The 18,537-nt window shown below is 35.2% G+C and overlaps 2 protein-coding genes across 29 annotated transcripts in view; one reads left to right on the forward strand and one right to left on the reverse strand.

Moving 5' to 3' along the window:
• The window catches only part of IMMP1L (inner mitochondrial membrane peptidase subunit 1), an 80,654-nt gene extending 67,211 nt beyond the window's left edge, over positions 1-13,443 (forward strand). For 19 of the 22 annotated variants that reach the window (XM_064576710.1, XM_064576713.1, XM_045893965.3 and 16 more), the window contains 2 exons: positions 12,301-12,411; positions 13,279-13,443. In XM_064576710.1, the coding sequence (XP_064432780.1) occupies positions 12,301-12,411; positions 13,279-13,347 (180 nt within the window). In that variant the 3' untranslated portion in view covers positions 13,348-13,443. Of the gene's footprint in view, positions 1-12,275; positions 12,412-13,278 lie in introns of all 22 variants that reach the window. The other 3 variants (XR_008507471.2, XM_064576715.1, XM_064576714.1) reach the window with 3 other exon arrangements.
• The window catches only part of DNAJC24 (DnaJ heat shock protein family (Hsp40) member C24), a 69,832-nt gene continuing 56,659 nt past the window's right edge, over positions 5,365-18,537 (reverse strand). For 3 of the 7 annotated variants that reach the window (XM_045893979.3, XM_045893978.3, XM_064576716.1), the window contains one exon: positions 12,925-14,992. In XM_045893979.3, the coding sequence (XP_045749935.1) occupies positions 14,862-14,992 (131 nt within the window). In that variant the 3' untranslated portion in view covers positions 12,925-14,861. Of the gene's footprint in view, positions 11,904-12,815; positions 12,873-12,924; positions 14,993-17,869; positions 18,080-18,537 lie in introns of those variants that run through there. The other 4 variants (XM_064576717.1, XM_064576719.1, XM_064576718.1 and 1 more) reach the window with 3 other exon arrangements.

Here is an 18,537-nt window from a genome sequence, read left to right on the forward strand (position 1 = left end):
TTTCTGCATTTATTAATTCCACAAATACTGAGCACTTACTTGAGGGCCAGAACCATGTCAGAGGAGGTAAGTCTGCCTGCAGTAGTCCTATACAATAGACCTTTCTGCAAAAGTGGAATATTCTGTATCTGGACGGTCCAGTATGATAGCCACTGGGCATATGTGACTGCTGAGCACAGGACACATGGCTAGTGTGTCTGAAGAACTGAATTTGAATTTTATATAATTTGTAAAATTAAATAGCCACATGTGTGACTAGCAGATACCATAATGGACAGTTCAGCTTTAGAAGCTTGTAGCCAAGTTGGAGAAGCAGACAAGAAATTATAATATGATGTAATAGAATTATATACAGGGTACTGTGATAAGACACGAGACGATATTTATCCAGATTGGGGTCAACAGGGCTTTTCCAGATTGGAGGTAAAACCTGAGTTGAAATTCTGAAGGATAAGTAGGAGTTGATCAAAGCAAGCAGTATATTCATAAGGTCTAGAAGGGGGAGTATAGCATTGTGATTTGGGCAGCTGCCAAAAGTAAGTTCTCATGTCTGGAACATAGTGGGGAGGGGCGGGTAGTGAAGAGAGATAAAAATGAAAGGTAAACAGGGCTCGGTTCCTTGTATGTCTCAAGCAGGGAAATAACGTTATCAGACTTAGCTTTTTAAAAATCACCCTTAAAATAAAAAACTTAAAAAATATATATGTATTAAATTCTTGTAAAGGAATAAAAATAAAAGATCACTCTGATATTAGTATAGATTAATAGAGGAAGGTTTGGAGTAGGAGAGACTCCTAGTAGGAGAGAAGGTTTGAAGGCTGAGAGACCCGTTAATAGGCTATAGGACATAATTAAGATAATAACATTAAGAATGGAAGGCAGTACAAAGTTTGGAGAAAGATTAAGGAAATATCTAGACAGGATTAGATGCTGGAAGAAATGGAATTGAAGGGCTTAAAATTGAGCCAGGTTTCTGGCTTTAGCAATAGGAGTAGGTGGTACATGATAAGATGCTGGGAGAGATGTTAATTTGGGAAATGGAGAGAAGATATAGCCTATCTAATAAGCCTAAGAGAGACTGTATTTTATTTATTTTAAGATTTATTTGTCAGAGAGAGAGAGAGAGCAGAAACGGGGAACAGCAGGCAGAGGGAGAAGCAGGCTCCCTGCTGAGCAAGGAGCCAAATGCAGGACTCGATCCCAGGACCCTGAGATCATGACCTGAGCCAAAGGCAGATGCTTAACCATCTGAGCCACCCAGGCGTCCCTGTATTTTAAATCAATACAGTGGCAATTATATTATTATAAGAAGTGGGGAAAAAAGACAAATGCTTTTCCAAAATGACATTTGGATGCTGTACTATTCCCTCCTTGATGTCCATAATGTGTTTTCGTAGTCTCTTAGTTAAAACAATGTTTTGGTGCTCTCAGCCCTCAGAGATCAATCTTATTTTTAAAAGATCTTCAGCTATTCTTTTTGTACCTTACATCATTACAGAAAAATGTTACCTGTCACCCACTTGTCTAAATGGGAATTTTATATTCACAAAGTTAGATTTCATTCTAAATAACTAATAGGGCATGGTGCATTTGAGTTGTGGTTTTTATAAATAAAACACAAGTAGAAGTATCTGTCAAAAAATGCAACATAATGTTTGTGTTTTTTTTTAAGGCATTAGTGGTAATCAAATACAAACAGATCTACATATTTCATTGTAATTATTTCCTCTTTGGAGTAGAGACTCTTTCCTACCCTGGATGTTCTATTTCTAATACCATTTCAGGTGTCAAGTCAGCTTTTTAGCCAATCTCTATATGAAGCAGTTATGTATAGGAGCCATAGGACTACATTCATTCATTTATAGACATAATTCCATATAGGGATGAGTTTTGACGTTGGGAAGAATTATTTGAAGTCCTGTGAATCAAAATTTTCATGGAAACATAATATTACATATCTTGTATGATATGGTATTTACGAACTGCTTAGACTTTTTCTGAGAGCATGAGAAAACTCATTATTTGCATACCTACCACTACATTCTACTACTTTCTGAAATACCCTGTGTTTCATTAAGTTAGGCTCATCTTTTGGAAGAACCAGAGTGTGGGTTGCCTGGGTGGCTCAGTCAGCTGGGCGTCTGCCTTTGGCTAGGATTGTGATCTCGGGGTCCTGGGATAGATCCCCATGTTGGGCTCCCTGCTTGGTGGGGAGTCTGCTTCTCCCCTTGCCCCTCCCCCATTTGTGCACTCTCTCTCAAATAAATAAATAAAATCTTTCAAAAAAAAAAAACAAAAAACCAGAGTGTACATTAGGCTGTATTAAAATGAAGCTACAGAGATTGTCTTGAAATGAGAATATAAGATGCTTCTTTTAAGTACTAATCCAAAAACAAAACAGGTAAATTATTTTACACATAGAACAAAAAAGAAGAGCAAAATAATCCATTGTCCTGGGAAAGAAATACTGTAGGATTGGTACATTAATATTAGATGGCTGTGATGGAAAGGGTTATTTGTTGGCTTCAGTCCCAACATATCCCCCCTCAATATACCTTCTGACTAGTGAGTAGATGGTTCTGAAGAAGTGAATGCTTCATAAGGAAGAGCCTAAGCATTTGATACTTAATAAACGTTGCTTAAGATGCCTGTTAAAAGAATAAAAATGGGGACACCTGGCTGGCTCAGTTGTTAAGCGTCTGCCTTCGGCTCAGGTCATGATCCCGGAGTCCTGGGATTGAGCCCCGCATAGGAAGCCTGCTTCTCCATGTCCCACTCCCCCTGCTTGTGTTCCCTCTCTGCCAAAAAATAAAATCTTTAAAAAAAAAAAAAAGAATAAAAATGATAGTCTTTGCTACATAATTAATATGGCATCTATTCACAGTTAATGTACATTTTTAATAATACTGAATTCAAGTCTTGGCTAATACCGGAACTATATAATTGAATACATTGTAAAAGAAACTATCAAAAACAAAGTGAAATTGCAAAGCATGGTTCACTTTGCAGAAAACTGGGTAGACAGCATAGGAAACCAGGAACAAAGAATGCCCAGCAGACACCATTCATACCAGCAGCTGGGATAACTGCTAATCACAATAGCTAATATTTAGTGAGTGCTTACTGGGTGCCAGGAGCCTTATGTGTTATTTCATTTGGTTCTCAGAATTTTTCTGTAAGGCATTTATTAATCCCAGTTATATAGATGAGGTTTAAACAACCTGTCCAAGGTACTTACCTAGTAAGTGGCAGAGCTACATTTTGAACTCATGACTCTTCTTACTCTGTGGACTGTATCTTTAACCACCATACTTAAAGAGCCCATCAGAAATTCCTCTTCAGGCTGGATGGAGGTAGAGTACTTGGGGGAAAGATGAAGGAGCTTAGCTTGCAATAGCTATGAGAATGAGCAGGTCTAAGATTAAGCTCTAAATCTATTCAGCAGGGAGATGCTTGATAATGAAAGAATGTTAGTAAAAAGCATCCCCCATCATTACTCCAACCCTAGTGCTGGAGTTGTAGCCTATTGGAACTTTGGTGAAATTCCTCTTTGGTGATAATTGGCTAATGAACCCAAGGTAGCACCATTTTTAAGTAGGGAATGACAATAACAGTCCCCATTAATAAGCAGATAGGAGAGTAATAAGACTACACAGAAATAGCATGCATTGAAATAATCAGTGTTAACTGTTCCATGCCTGGTCCTTATAAATGTTAATCCCTTTGTCATGCGTCTAGCATTTGGGAGTACCACCATTAGGACTCCAGATATTCTCCTCAGGTAGGCAAATGTGGGCAAGAAGTTGTGCCAAGAAGAATGTCAAATACAATGTTAGTGAAACTGTTCCTTGAGTTTTGCTTTCAAGGATACTGATAACTGGCACTTGAGACTCCCATTTTTTTAAATGAAAGACTAATAACGTTTTCTCTGCCTTGTGTATCAAGAGCTCTTCTACTTGATTGCCCCTAGGAGGATTCAGTGCTTCACTTTTTGACATATGTCTTTGTTTATAGCTTTTATTGGTGTTATAGGAAGAGTAAACTCCAAAAATTACTGATTGATGGTGTTTCTAATTTTGCTTTTGCATGAATCATACAATACCAGGTTTTATGAAGTTCTTTTAGAACTATATAATAAATTATTTCATTTTCCAATTATTCTTTCCAATAGTTTGTGTCCACAGCATCTTACCATGGCTTCATTTTGGTTATGTAAGTCATGATTAAACAGAATATACATTAGCCACATAATGGGATAGTAATTTGACTTGATCCTGCTTACCTGGAAGATAGTAACATAAAAAACAATTTTATGGGCATTGTTAGAGTAAAATGACATATGAAATGAAATGTACATTCATCATGTGGACATTTTTCCAGGGTAGGGAAATTATACATTTTTATATTTCACATTTATCATTCCATGAGACCCAAAACAAAATCTTTAAAATATGTGTGGAAAATGAAATAAATACTCTTAAGATTAAATAATGTGTTACTGATAGATCACCCCCATTTGCTTTTGCCAAAAAGAAACAAGGCTTTCTCTGATTGCTTTCATAAAATGTGTGTCCCTCTCTTCCTTTATAATTCAGGAAAAGGAAAAATAATCATGTCAAAAAAGGATTCCAGGGGCGCCTGGGTGGCTCAGTCGTTGGGCGTCTGCCTTCAGCTCGGGTCACGATCCCAGGGTCCTGGGATCGGGCCCTGTGTCGGGCTCCCTACTCGGTCGGCCTGCTTCTCTGCTTCTCCCTCTCCCTCTGCTGCTCCCCCTGCTTGTGCTCTCTCTCCCTCTCTCTCTCTGTCAGATAAATAAATCTTAAAAAAAAAAAAAAAAAAAGATTCCAAAAGCTTTGCCCCTCTCCTTGGCTTTATACCCTCCTACCTTTGTTGGTTGTAAATTATAAAATATCTGGCAAAGAAAGGGTTCATTTAAAAAATCAACCTGTTATTAGAATTTTCTGTTTTTTGAAATTTTTGAAAGGTCAGACATACAAATATCTTATTCTTCAGTAGGATCTTTTTCTTAATTAGGTATTTTTTGCTTAAATAAATGAGTTTGATTGCAGTTTAGTAAATGTGTTATCTGATATTGTGGACTCTTGCATCAGATTTCATTTGAATCGAGAAAAGTAACACCTGTGGGTTGGTTCACAAAGCCTCTTTTGTTAAATGGACACCCGCAGGCCATGAGGCAATTACATTTGTTGCTTGTACTATAAAGGAGGCACTTAACTAGACCTCTGTTAAGTATAGTTAAGAACTAGAGGCTTGATTCTTTTGTCCAGCCCTGAGATTAGGTATTATCATACATCAGGAAGTAAACCTCTGACGTAGAAAGGAGAAACAAGAATGATTTAAGGGTTCTTTTAATGCTTTAAAATTTAGCCCTTAGAGTAAGTCCTGAGACCCTGGGAAAATTCACATTAGAGCCAAAGTAAAAATTCCTATGTGGTATTCACTATAAACATATTCATATATTCTTACTCAGTTTCACAGATTCATTCAAGTTTGGCATAACAGATTGACAAAGGTATGAAAAGGAAAAGTAATCTAACCATTTAAAGTTTCGGTTATGAGAAGTAACGAACAAAGGCATAGAATTAGGGATTTCCATTTTTTGTAATTTGCAAACATTTATTACAAATCAGTTTATTGGAGTCTACATTTTAAACTACCATTTAATCTATTAATACTATAATATTGCTATAGAATTTTTTCCCTCTGGTTTGAATTTTCAATTCAGTGATAATCAGTAGTTTAATCCCAGAGACAATAACTGCATTTTGAGTAAGAAAGGAAATTTTGGTTCTGTTTTTTTGCCTCAGTCTGTACCAGAAAGGTCAGGTTTTGAATTTCAGACCCATACCCAAAATGTTTACTTTATGTTTATTTAAAGAAATGAGTTCTTAGCTAGACAAATATTTTAGTTATCCAGAGATCTGGTGACAATACTGCTAACTGCAGTCATTTACTTACACTATACAAAAAAGCAAACCTTCTATCTAGATTGGAAGTTAGATCTTTCTCTTTCCACACTAGCAAAGATTAAAAAAAAAAAAAATTAATTCAACAAAGCTCTTCCTAGCCTGTATTGTGATGGACCATGTTCTTTTTTAAAAAAAGTACAAGTATCACTTGAAAAGGACAGCCACATTAAGATAACGTGTGTGTGTGTGTGTACTTATGGTTTGACTTAAGATTTTTTTGACTTTATTGTGCTACAAAAGCTATACATATTCAGTAGAAACTGTACTTCAGAATTTGAATTTTGATCTTTTCCCGGGCTGATATGCAGTATGATACTCTCATGTTGCTGGGAAGCAGCAAGTGAGCTACAGCTTCCGGTCACCCATGCCATCAAGAGGGTAATGTGACCATTTACAACCAACCATCCTGTACCCATATAGCCATTCTGTTTTTCACTTTCTTTCAGTATTCAATAAATTACTTGAGATATTCTACACTTTATTGTAAAATAGGCTTGTGTTAGATGATTTTGCTCAAGTGTAGGCTAATATGAGTGTTGTAAGCACATTTAATGTGGGCTAGGCTAAGCTATGATGGCCAGTTGGTTAGGTATATCAAATGCATTTTTGACTTAAAATACAGTCGACCCATGAGCATCAGGGGTTTGAACTGCGTGAGTCCATGTACATGTGGAATTTTTATACTATAGTACTGTGAATGTATTTTCTCATCATTATGATTTTTCTGAATATTTTTTCTCTAACTTATTTAAGAATATGTATATAATACATATAAAATACGTGTTAATCGACTGTTTATGTCCTCAGTAAGGCTTCCTGTCAACAGATTATTAATAGTTAAGTTTTGGGGGAGGCAGAAGTTATACGGGAATTTTCGACTTGGCGTGGGACGGTAGGGGATCAGCACCCCAACCCCTGTGTTCAAGGGTCAACTGCATTTTCAACTTATGATGGGTTAATCGGGACATAACTGCATGGTTAGTTGAGGTTTATATCCATTTTTAAATTATCTAAGTAGTATATACTGTTCATAAAAATGTAAATTTTGAAATATATGTTTTTGTGGATTTCTTTTAAACATTTATACATATTGCCATGTAACTTATTTTTTTCACTGATGGTATTCATGTAAATCTACTAGTTTTTTTTAACCAGCTGTCTACTATTATATAAATGAACCATATTTTATTTGATCTGCACCTACTGAGGAATATTTATACTTTTGCCAATTTTGAGATACAAGCAATACCATAGTGAAATTCCTTATTTATACATAATTGCATGCTGAGTTTGGCAGATCTTTTCTAGAGATTTTGATAAAGGGTAGAACAAAAACATGCAGGGGATGCAACTGAAAGGGACTCAAGGTGAAGAGAGATGCCAAAGGCACACTTTACCTTACATCAAAAACTTTCAGTTTTTACCATAAGGATTCTCTTCATATTGTTATGAGGTATGCTAAGAAAAATAATAAAGACTTTAAAAATTAGATAATTTGAACATTTGTTTCTAGTAATGATGATGTAACTGATGCTGAACTTGCCATCCTGCCATAAAGAACTAGAAAATTGGACAAAAATGTAAAACAGCTGTTCTCAGAGAATGCATAGCAGGAAGTATGGGACAGATCCCTAAAAAGAGGGTAGACAAGGCAAGCCCTATACTTGCCCCGACTCCTGCTGCGAGTCAGGTGTTTCACAAGGTACTGAAGTAAAATTCAAGCCAAAGCATAGTGGTTTTGCTGAGTTGAAGAGACAGATTGGTATAGGGGGAAGTTTAAGTGGTTGGAACTTATGGATCAGACTACTTGGGAAAACAGAGCTACCGAATGATCACCATAAATCTCCTTAGGTGTTCTCTTGGCTTTTGAGCTGAATACTAAATTGTGCCTGCTTACAATGAAACGTAGAGACCGAGCAAAGAATGAGTGGGGAGCTGAGCAATTCCCAGAGCTCACACAGGGCTAAGAGCCACTGGAGTTCTGACCAGCCAGAGTGGACAGATCTTACTGAATATCCTGCACATTCAGTAGAGATCCCTGAATATCATGCCTTACTTAGTAGTACGCCTAAAGTAGCCCTAAGAGTACAGTGTGAGATACACCCAACCTGACAAGCTTTAAAAACAAGGCTTGAAAGGAATAAGCTGATCCACAGCTAACTTATCTGCCTCCCCCAAAACAAGCAGACCTCTTCAACATTCAACCTGCTGTAAAAAAAACAGAATCCACTCAACAAGTCAATGTCCAGCTCAGTCACAAACTACAAGATATGTGAAAAAATAAGAAAGTGTAATCCATAGCCAGAAGAAAAATCAATTAAATAGATCCAGAAATAACAGAAGTAATGGAATTAACAGACACATGCTTTAAAACACCAAATCTAAATATTTTCAAGGATCTCAAGGATGAACATAATGAGGAAAGAAATGGTAAATATCAAAAGAACCAAGTGAATATACAGAACTTAGAAAACACTTTACAATACATTGGAATGTATAGCTTTACAATACATTGGAAATGGCAAAAAAATTAAAAAGACCCAGACTAGGAGGAAATATTTGTAATACCTGTCACAGGACTTATACTCAAGATAAAGGATTCTTAAAATGAGTAAGAAAACAACCCATTTTAAAAATAAGGAAAAATATTTTAATAGACACTTCACAAAAGATACACTAATAGGCACAAGAAAAAAATGTTCATCAGAGAACTGCAAATGAAAACCACAATGTGACACCAACAGTTTACTAGAAGTGCAGAAATTTTTAAAAAGGAAAATACCAAGGTTGTGGGGCAACAGGAATACTCATACATTACTGCTGCAAGTGTAAAATGATTTAATTATTTAGGAAAAGTTTAAGGGTAGGCATACACTTATGGCCTAGAAATTTTACCCCTTGGTATTTACTGAAAAGAAATGGACTTACATATTAATGTTTAGAGTGCTTTATTCTTAACAGCCCCAAACTGCAAAGAAAAATAGCCATCAACAGATTCATGGGCAAACATTGTTAATTTACAATAGAATACTACTTAGAAGTAAAAAGGGATGAATGATTGATATATACAACTGGATTAATCATAAAAAAATGAACAAAAGCCAGACACAAAATAAATATGTGTAGTACAATCTTATTTATATTAAATTTAGAAGTAGGTAAAACTAGTTTCTAGTAACAGATCTCACTAGGTGCCTGGTACCAGGTATAGGGATGGGAGGTTGACTGGCATAGGAGGGAACTTTTCGGCATGATGAAAATGTTCTACATCCTTGATTGTAATTAGCAGTTATGTAGGTGTGCACATTTCCAAAACTAGTGTCAAACTTGAAATGAGTGCTTTTTATGCTATATAAAGTAAATCTCTAAAAAATTGATTTTTAAAGTGTACACTCTTACTCTATACCAAAAATAAGCGGAATAATTTCAACATCATGAATTTTTTACTGGACACTGAGTAGTTGGCAGGTAGGTCAGCAAAAGTGACTGCTTTGATTTAAAAGATCCAACTTAGAGGTTTTCCTGTTTATAGAGAAGCTGTTATTAAAGGTTCCATTGATGATGAGGCTGTTTCCTTGATTTGTGTACTTTCTATCAAGCACCAAGTCTGAGAGGTAGAGGATATTTCCTTTACTATAAATGGATGCATGGGTATTAGAATGTATAGGCTTCAGATAAATGGGAATTAGCATGCCCCATATTTGAACCTACTTCTATTAACTATCAATAATAGTACTTCACAGATTGTTTTAAGGATCAAATGAGTGTTTTGGTTTTTTTTTTTTTAAAGAAACCAGAACGCCATGTATATATACTGGCTTGCACTACTATTTCCTTCTTTATGTTCCACCTGTTGCAATCAAGGACTAGGTCAAGATAGCTGAGTCATACTCTTCCAAAGGCTTCTGGTAATATGTTCCAGATTCCGTTCTGTACTGGTTAATTATTTATTCCGTTAATAATAAAATTAACCAGTACAGAACGGAATTTATTACCAGAGATAACACTTCATCACTTTATTTCACTAATTTGGAAGAATTCAAAAGTCATACAAAAGTGATTGTGCTTTGTAAGAATTTATACTTACATTAATAATAAATACCACCAAATATCGGACTTCCAGTTTTGGCTTAGGTGTTGTAAAGAATTAAGATCACGACACGATTATGGTCTATTGGCTTATTTGGTCATAAAATAATAGACTTACACAAAAGCCAAGCAGGTTAATAAGATGTTATAATACAGGGACCCAGGCAAGGCAGACTTTATATAGTAAGTGCTCTAAACTATCAAGAGTATTTGGTATGGGCAGGCAAGATTGGGGAGAGCTTCATGAAGAAATGGAATGTATATTGGATCTTGGTTTATTACATATTTTTTACAACTCAGAAACAAACACGTATTAAGGAGAAACTATGGAAATTTAAACATAAAATGTCCATATTATAGCTTCTCCCATAGTGGCACTTGAGACTATGTTAATGACACATGGCTTTTCCAAATACACTTTTGGTTTTTTTTTTTTATCTGTGACCTGAGATGGATTCATTTTTCTACCTGAACAATAAGGTTGACTGTACATAAATCCACTTATACAGATAGGAATTAGTCTTGCTTTTGGCCCTAGAACCTATAACTTAGTTCCACTAATAGTGGGGGGAAAAAAGTGATCTTATAGCATCTGATACTCTTTCAGGAAACTTAAGTTCTTTCTCTACAAATAGATTTAACATTTAAGTGTATGTAAATGAAAATAACTTGTTTTGGACAAATATTTCTACATAAGACATTCCAAAATTATATAAGCTCTGATGTAAAGTGAAATTCAGATTTTACATGCTTGTATACATTTATTTTTCCAAAAGGTAATATGGGGGATGGAGGGGGGGGGAGTCATGAATAATAGGCAGCTCACACAGGGTTTTTAGGGCGGTGGAAATACTCTCTGATACTATAATGATGGATACATGTCATACATTTGTCCAAACCCATAAAATGTACGACACAAAGAGTGAACCCTAAGTTAACTCTGGACCTTGGGTGATTATGATGTTGATGTGGGTTCACCAGGTATAACAAATATACACCACTGTGGTAGGGGATGTCAATAGTGGGGAAGGTTATGCATGCGTGGAGACAGGAGATGGGTGAGAAATCTCTGTACCTTCCTCTTGATCATGCTGTGAACCTAAAACTGCTCTAAAAAAGTCTTTAAAAAGCAGTAATTTGTAATATTTTGTAAAATTGCAGTCATTTCTTATTTATCCCAGTAGGAGTATTTTTCTTCACATAAGGTACCCAAGTAATAAACAGCAAGTCAAAAGAAAAGTGAAAATAAATTCCTTCCCAGTAGATCATCTTGGTCTGGTCAATAATTCAACTTTCTTGGGTAACAAAAACTATAAAATAACTTGTAAAATGCTACTTTAAGGATTACTGCTGCAGAGTAATTTTTTAAGTTTATATAGAATAGATTAATGGGCAAATGTTTCATATCACAGAGCGCATTTTTTTTAAGGTAACATGTTCTGTTCTAAATATTCTTATGGTTGACATTGAGTAAAAATGTAAACTTAACGTTATTTACCAGTTAATACATAGGACAATATAGGAGATAGGGTCTTTTATTCAGTAGGTCACCATCATTAATTTTACAACTGATGATTTTATAATAGGTCCTTCTAGTTCCTGATGGTCATTACTGAAGTATAATGCATTGAAGATATGGCCTGTACAAAGGCAGAACAGGGATCTTAATTAGAATTCTGACAAGCCCACTCCAATAAAATGATGAGATTATTTGTAATTGATGTCACAATCAATTACCATTTAGTTCATCATGAGCACTCTAATAGGTCTGGCGGTGGTACTGGCCCCAGGATGTTGCTGAGTTGAGTGGCTGCCCTGCTTCTGCTGTTCCAGAGACAGGAGGGCACATTTTCAGTCAGCATCCTAATGACCTCTTTTGAAGTCTATTAAATTAATGACCCTGTCACACTGTTTTGATCTCTTATAACCTCAGTTTGGGGTTTGTGTAACAAATTAATGTTTGGGAACCATGTGGCAAAAAAGATAGGTCTTTTAAAATGATGAAATCTTAACATTACTAATATTATTTAGTAAAAGATTTTTTATTGTGCAAGAAATAAAAGCAAAAATACAAATCATAGGGTTTGTATGTGTTTTATAAAAAAGAACTTTAGTAGGACATTTCTTCCTACTACCAGAAGACATGCTTTTTATTTATAGTACCCAAATTTGTTTTTTTGTTTTTGTTTTTTAAAGGGGCTGCTATCTTCTCTAATTCTAGGTGCCAACAGGTCATGTTTGGTTAGAAGGTGATAATCTACAGAATTCTACAGATTCCAGGTATTATGGACCTATTCCATATGGACTAATAAGAGGACGTATCTTTTTCAAGGTATTATTTTCTGCTTAAAATGTAGGTTTTCTTCTCTGAGCTGGAAAAAAAAAAACAAAAAAACACCAATTTCTTCCAAAATGAACTTTGAAATATTCAGGCTGTCAGTGGACTTAACTGTTGCAGCGACTACATTTTAGGCACATGCTGGCCTTCATAGCTATAAACATTACCTTTTTCCCCACTGAGACAGGTAATTAAGAGTAATTTTTTGTTTGAATAATAAAGTCCAAACTACCTTAGCTATAAGAAGCCCTTAGTTTAAACCTCCAGAATGTAATTCTTTCTCATACAACTTGTACAACTATATTTGTATCTTGGAAATAAATATGCATTTGCAGAAGAGCAGTGTAGTCAAACCACACTGTTAAGTGCGGATATCCCAGTTAAGTACATTGACTTACCATGGTTACAGTAAATGTAGGACTCGTAGGAAAGATGATTATTTTCACTGGCTCCTCCTTTTTGCCACAACAGTAAGAAGAAAAACACATGAATACTTGGGGCTGTGGGATAATCTGCAGGATTCTTTACACTTATGCAGAAGTTATATTTAAATACGTAGGCTTACAGTTAACTTTGAGGGTAGTAAAAGAAAACACAGACACATATTCATACATATATATTCACATACCATACACATATAATTTCTTGTATAACATATCGGCATTCCAAACTTTAGAGTTTAAATACATATGCACATACAAGTTTACTTTCTAAAGTCTTATTTTGGTATAGAGAATTTGTTCTTGACTAAAAATAAGGAGAAAGTGTTTATATGGCACAAAGAAAAGGGATGAATAAAGGGAATATGATGATGATATAACACTCTCATTAAGTGTCTTCAATCACATTTTAATTTTACAGATTTGGCCTCTGAGTGATTTTGGATTTCTACGTGACAGCCCTAATGGCCACAGATTTTCTGATGATTAGCAAGAATTTATTGTTCTGATTTTTCTCTCCAAGTGAATTTATTATTGCCACTGAAACCATGTACTTACTAATAAACTATTTGCTACTTAGTTTTAATCATTTGTAATTGTTATATGTAAAGAATAAACGACACGTACTGCAAGCTCTATTAGTTCCAATATATGGATAAAAATGTAAGTCATCTAAATTTGTATTCAGATTATTTTTCTTTTAAAGCTACCATTTCCTAAGTTACATTTAAAGTTGAAGATGGCAGTGTTCAAATCTAAAAAAGTCAGTCATCTAAATTTTATGATAGATATAAAAATATTTTTAGGGAAAAAACCTGGATGACAACCTCACTTCTGAATTTTTGGTTTTATAGCTATAACGAAAGTAATCTTTTCTTGAATATGCCTCATACTTTTGCTACATTTACACATCAGAGTAGTAACTAGTCTTTTAAGTCCAAACCAGTAATAAATACCATGGGTTCAACCTAATAAAAAGCTGCTATGACACATGCTTGGTTCACTCATTTGAAATTAAGTAATAAAGTTCCAGTGATCCCATAAAGGATTCCTCAATTTTTTTTTAAATGAGTCCTGACTTATACTGTACATAAAGTATCAAATATACAGAAAAATAAAATCTTTAGAGTCTATTATAATCAATAATAACATTATAAAAGTCCATCTGATCATACCAGCAATGCAGTGTGGTTCCTTATTCATAAATGCAGGAATTAATACTTAGTACTTTGAAATAAAAAGGAAAATAATGCATCTGTATCAAATTTATTTATTTTTTTTTAAAGCTACCATTTCCTAAGTTACATTTAAAGTTGAAGATGGCAGTGTTCAAGCTTTATTCCCTTTAATGTGGCCACACGAAGAATCTGGAAATACAGTGTCAGGACGAGTCAAGTCTTTTCACTCCAAAGCTATCCTTTCTACAGTTGCCACTTTACCTTCTTTATTAACTTTGAAATAACTTCATGAATATCCATATCCAGCCCTCATTATGGGAGTACTAGGCTCACATGTTATTCACAAAGATTATAATTTAATCCTAATGACTTGAGACTTTGAGATACTTGTACAATAGGCCTGTAACTTCAGCAGCTAGAAATGTCATGTTACTTCAGAAACTCAGTAACTATAAAGAAACATGATGATACTGTGACCCATTATAAGAGGAGACATGCTTAAAGAAATGGAAAATTCTTATACCAAGGAAAAATGGACCAAATAACAAAGTTCTCAGATGGGAATTCACAAAATATAACTTATAATTCAAGTCCTTTTTTTTTTTGGTGATCTATAAATATAAAATATAAATACATATAAGTAACTAAATTAATTTTCTATTAATCTGGGGTGGCCCTTGCTTGACAGTCTTATACTTTCTCTGCAAATAAAAGCTGACCAAAAAAAGAATCCTACTTCTTTTTATCAGCTTTATACATTTACTTGAATGGGCTCTCTTCAACATGTCTGAATACACAGTTAAAGGATCCCACTTAGTGAACAATTTCAGCCATAATGAAGGAGTTCTATAATTAGTGAACATGTATCACAAGAAATCAGGGTAACTTCTTCTGCTTCATCCTTAGAAACACTGTATTTTCCACCACATCGGCAACTCAGAGAAAAAGAGTGATCATCTGTAAAAAAAACAAACAAAACAAAACAAAAAAACAAAATGCCTCAAACGCTTGTAACTATTTCAACACCTTTTTAAAAAATGCAGTTTATCTCATAGAAATTGCAAAACATGCAAGTATAAAACACTTCAATGAGAACTTGAAACAAATTCTTGTATGGGGCAGTATTTCTAAAAATTATCTACCAAAAAATCTTGATCTGTAGAGATCTGTAGAGGGCTAAAGCTACAAATCAATAGCCCAAAGATCTTGAGGGGAGAGCAGATGCTCAGAAGCGACCCAGGACATTTATTTGAAGTCTCCTGTTTTCTTAAGATCCATATAAATTTTACATTCCTCTCAACAATGTATCGGTCAAAAATACTACTGTGAAGGAAAGAGAGAAATAGCTCTCCATGTTTTACTGTAGAGCAACATACTTTTGCCTGGAATATGTTCTTTTAGAGAAAACTCTAACTTAACTGTTTTGTTTTAAGATTTTATTTGAGAGAGAGAGAGAGAGAGAGAACACGAGTGGCGGTGGGGGGAGAAGCAGAATCCCCCCGAGCAGGGAGCCCTATTGCGGGGCTCGATCCTCAGTACCTGAGCCGACGGCAAATGCTTAACCAACTGAGCCACCCAGGTGCCCTGCTAACTTAAACTGTTTATCAAGTTCAACATTTAGATACTCTGTTCCAGTATCACTATTTCTGTGAAGTGAGATGCCCAACAGAGGCGGTACAGCGCAACATTTAGCCTACTAATGGTGGAAATTTTATTAAGTCTACCATCTTCTTGGGAACCTGAAATGCTCATGTCCTTTAACTGAAAAAATCTGATCCACTGGTCATTCCATTTCAATGTCACTGAGAAGTGACTGTAAAAGAAAAATAATTACTGATCAGCTTACTGTACAGTCATAATTTATTAGAGATACATCAAATAACTTCATTCAATTCTCAAACGTTATTCCTTAACACTCAGGTTTCATCATATGCCACTAATAGAAAAAAAGAAAAGAAAAAATTCAACTGCCTTGTATTTGTTCTCTAATCAAATATGGCCTTGGAAAAATTAACAAATAAGCCAACTTTACATGTTTCTTTTACCAGTAAGGAAAACATGAATTCATTCACCTAATCCTCCTTTTTATTTTTCACCACAATGTCTCTTTTGTCCATAAAGAAAAATAATTTAATCTTGGAATTTTAAAATGCTAATAGCTTCCCTGTCTGATCCAATTTCAAAAGTGAATTGTTTCATTATTAAATTGTCTAAAAGTGTACATATTCTAACCATTGGTTTTCTTAAGCTAAATGTCCCTCTTCTTTTTTTTACCACTTCAGTGAGCACTGAGAAACAATTTGAGGTGACATGTGCTCAGTAAATGATGCAGAGGCCACCATGGGCTACTGTGGAGTTTTGTCATAGATGATTCCAAATGTTAATGCTCACTAAAAATTCACATCTTGTTACATTTCTTCTTATATTATTCTATGACTTAACAAAGTGATATCTTCACAGAAACCATTTTAAATACACTGAAGACAAAATAACCAAGTTGTAAAACAGACTAACCCTAAGGGGAAAGGTTAACCACTCTAAACAGTTCTTCAGGGATGGCTTTTAAGCGTAATAAAATGCATTGTTTCATACTGTCCTTGGCTCAAGACTATGGTAATTTGGCTATGTCTATCATGTAGGGTTTCATCCACTTTTCTCCTGCTTTGGATCTTCACTTTCCAAGGTTATTCTGAAAATGGCCATGAAGGAATCTTCAAACAATTTTTTATTTGCCCAGCTGATCGCACTTTTTATTGAATTTTCATCTGCCAAGATTGCTCTTTTCAATTGCAAAACTTACATTATTAGTTTATAAATATCCCCACAGAAATAATGGCTTCATGCAGCTGTTTGCTGCTCAGTATTTTTTCTCATAAGAATAAGGATTATTTCCATCTTTATAAAAAACCCTTAATTTAAGTATCAGGATGTCCTAAATTTTTAAGATTAACTCAAGCTTCTAGTAACTGATTCATTGGCTGTGGTTAGGATTCTTCTATATCTTCACTGTCACCTTTACTTAAGGAAATTCCAAGGATAGTAACACATTTATAACTTGACAATTTCATGTTGTACATTTCTTTCACTATCTTGTTTTTTTCACTTGTATCAGAAAGCTCAGGGGCGCCTGGGTGGCTCAGTCAGTTGAGCGTCTGCCTTCAGCTCAGGTAATGGATCCCAGGGAGCCTGCTTTTCCCTCTCCCTCTGCCTGCTGCTTTCCCTGATTGTGTTCTCTCTGTCAAATAAATAAATAAAATCTAAAAAAAAAAAAAAAGAAAGCTCACTGTATTTGTTGACTGAACAGATGCTTGAACCACCAATCCATATTAATTTAAAATAAAAACTTATTTTAAAAGGCTACTGAAGGAAAAAATACAAAACCAGTTTTGACTATTTTCATATTATCAGGAATCATGAGGAAACAAAATATGTTAATCAGCTGCAGCAAAAAGAACTAATTTGTCTAAGAAGAGATTAAACACACACAATGTTAGCTGATGAGATAGCAATACTGTATTTTCAAAAAATGTATTTAGTTGGGCAGGTCTCCTTGCTAAATAACATGTTCTAGTCTGTCCCCTTCATGAACTAGAAGCCTTTCCACTAAAGCCTGTATTACCAGTATATTCTACTTTCATAGCAGCTCTTGTTTATTACTCTGATGAAACTATTATAAAACCCTGGGAGCCCCAGTTACACAAAACCTCAAGTTTCTCAATCATTCACTGCCCAAATAAGAATTTATACTCTAGGATTTCATTTGGCAGTTTAGGAGCAGAGTGGCCCAGAGGCACAAACATGATTCTCCTCTTAAGTCAACAGCCTATTACCCACCTTCCTAAGAGCACTAAGTTAAATTATAAAATATTCCAGGGGCGCCTGGGTGGCTCAGTCAGTTAAGCGTCTGCCTTCAGCTCAGGTCATGTTTCCGGCGTCCTGGGATCGAGCCCCACGTCGGGCTCCCTGATCAGCGGAGAGCCTGCTTCTCCCTCTCTCTCTGCTGCTCCCTCTGCTTGTGTGTCCTCTCTCTCTCTCTCTCCCTCTCTGTCAAATAAATAAATAAAATCTTAAAAAAAAAAGTTCTTTAAAAAAAAATTCCAGTAAACTTGGTTTCAGGATGGATGGATGGGCTGTTTATCTTCTGCCTATCCACACTCATTAGTCAATTTTTATAAACCCCTAGGGAATTTTTACTGCAGGCTGAACAACAGTTATAGGGTTAAAGTATATAAAAATTCTAAGAAATAGTAAGATTTTCTTCATTTTCCCAGAGAAACATGGATGTGTGATATTCACATGGGTTCTATTTAGAAGAAGGAACTTAACAGTGTCTAACCAGAGCAATTCAGAAAACTATTAGAACAGTAAGAGAAATTAGATTTAAGTCGTAAAATTCTAGTAATAGAGGGCGCCTGGGTGGCTCTGTTGGTTAAACGTCTGACTCTTGATTTTGCCTCAGGTCATGATCTCAGGGTCATGAGATCAAGCCCTGTGTCGGGCTC

The sequence above is a fragment of the Mirounga angustirostris genome, unplaced genomic scaffold (assembly GCF_029215605.1).
Source record: "Mirounga angustirostris isolate CCGP_5_RB_7025 unplaced genomic scaffold, mMirAng1.0.hap1 SCAF_13, whole genome shotgun sequence".
Classification (NCBI taxonomy): Eukaryota; Metazoa; Chordata; class Mammalia; order Carnivora; family Phocidae; genus Mirounga; species Mirounga angustirostris.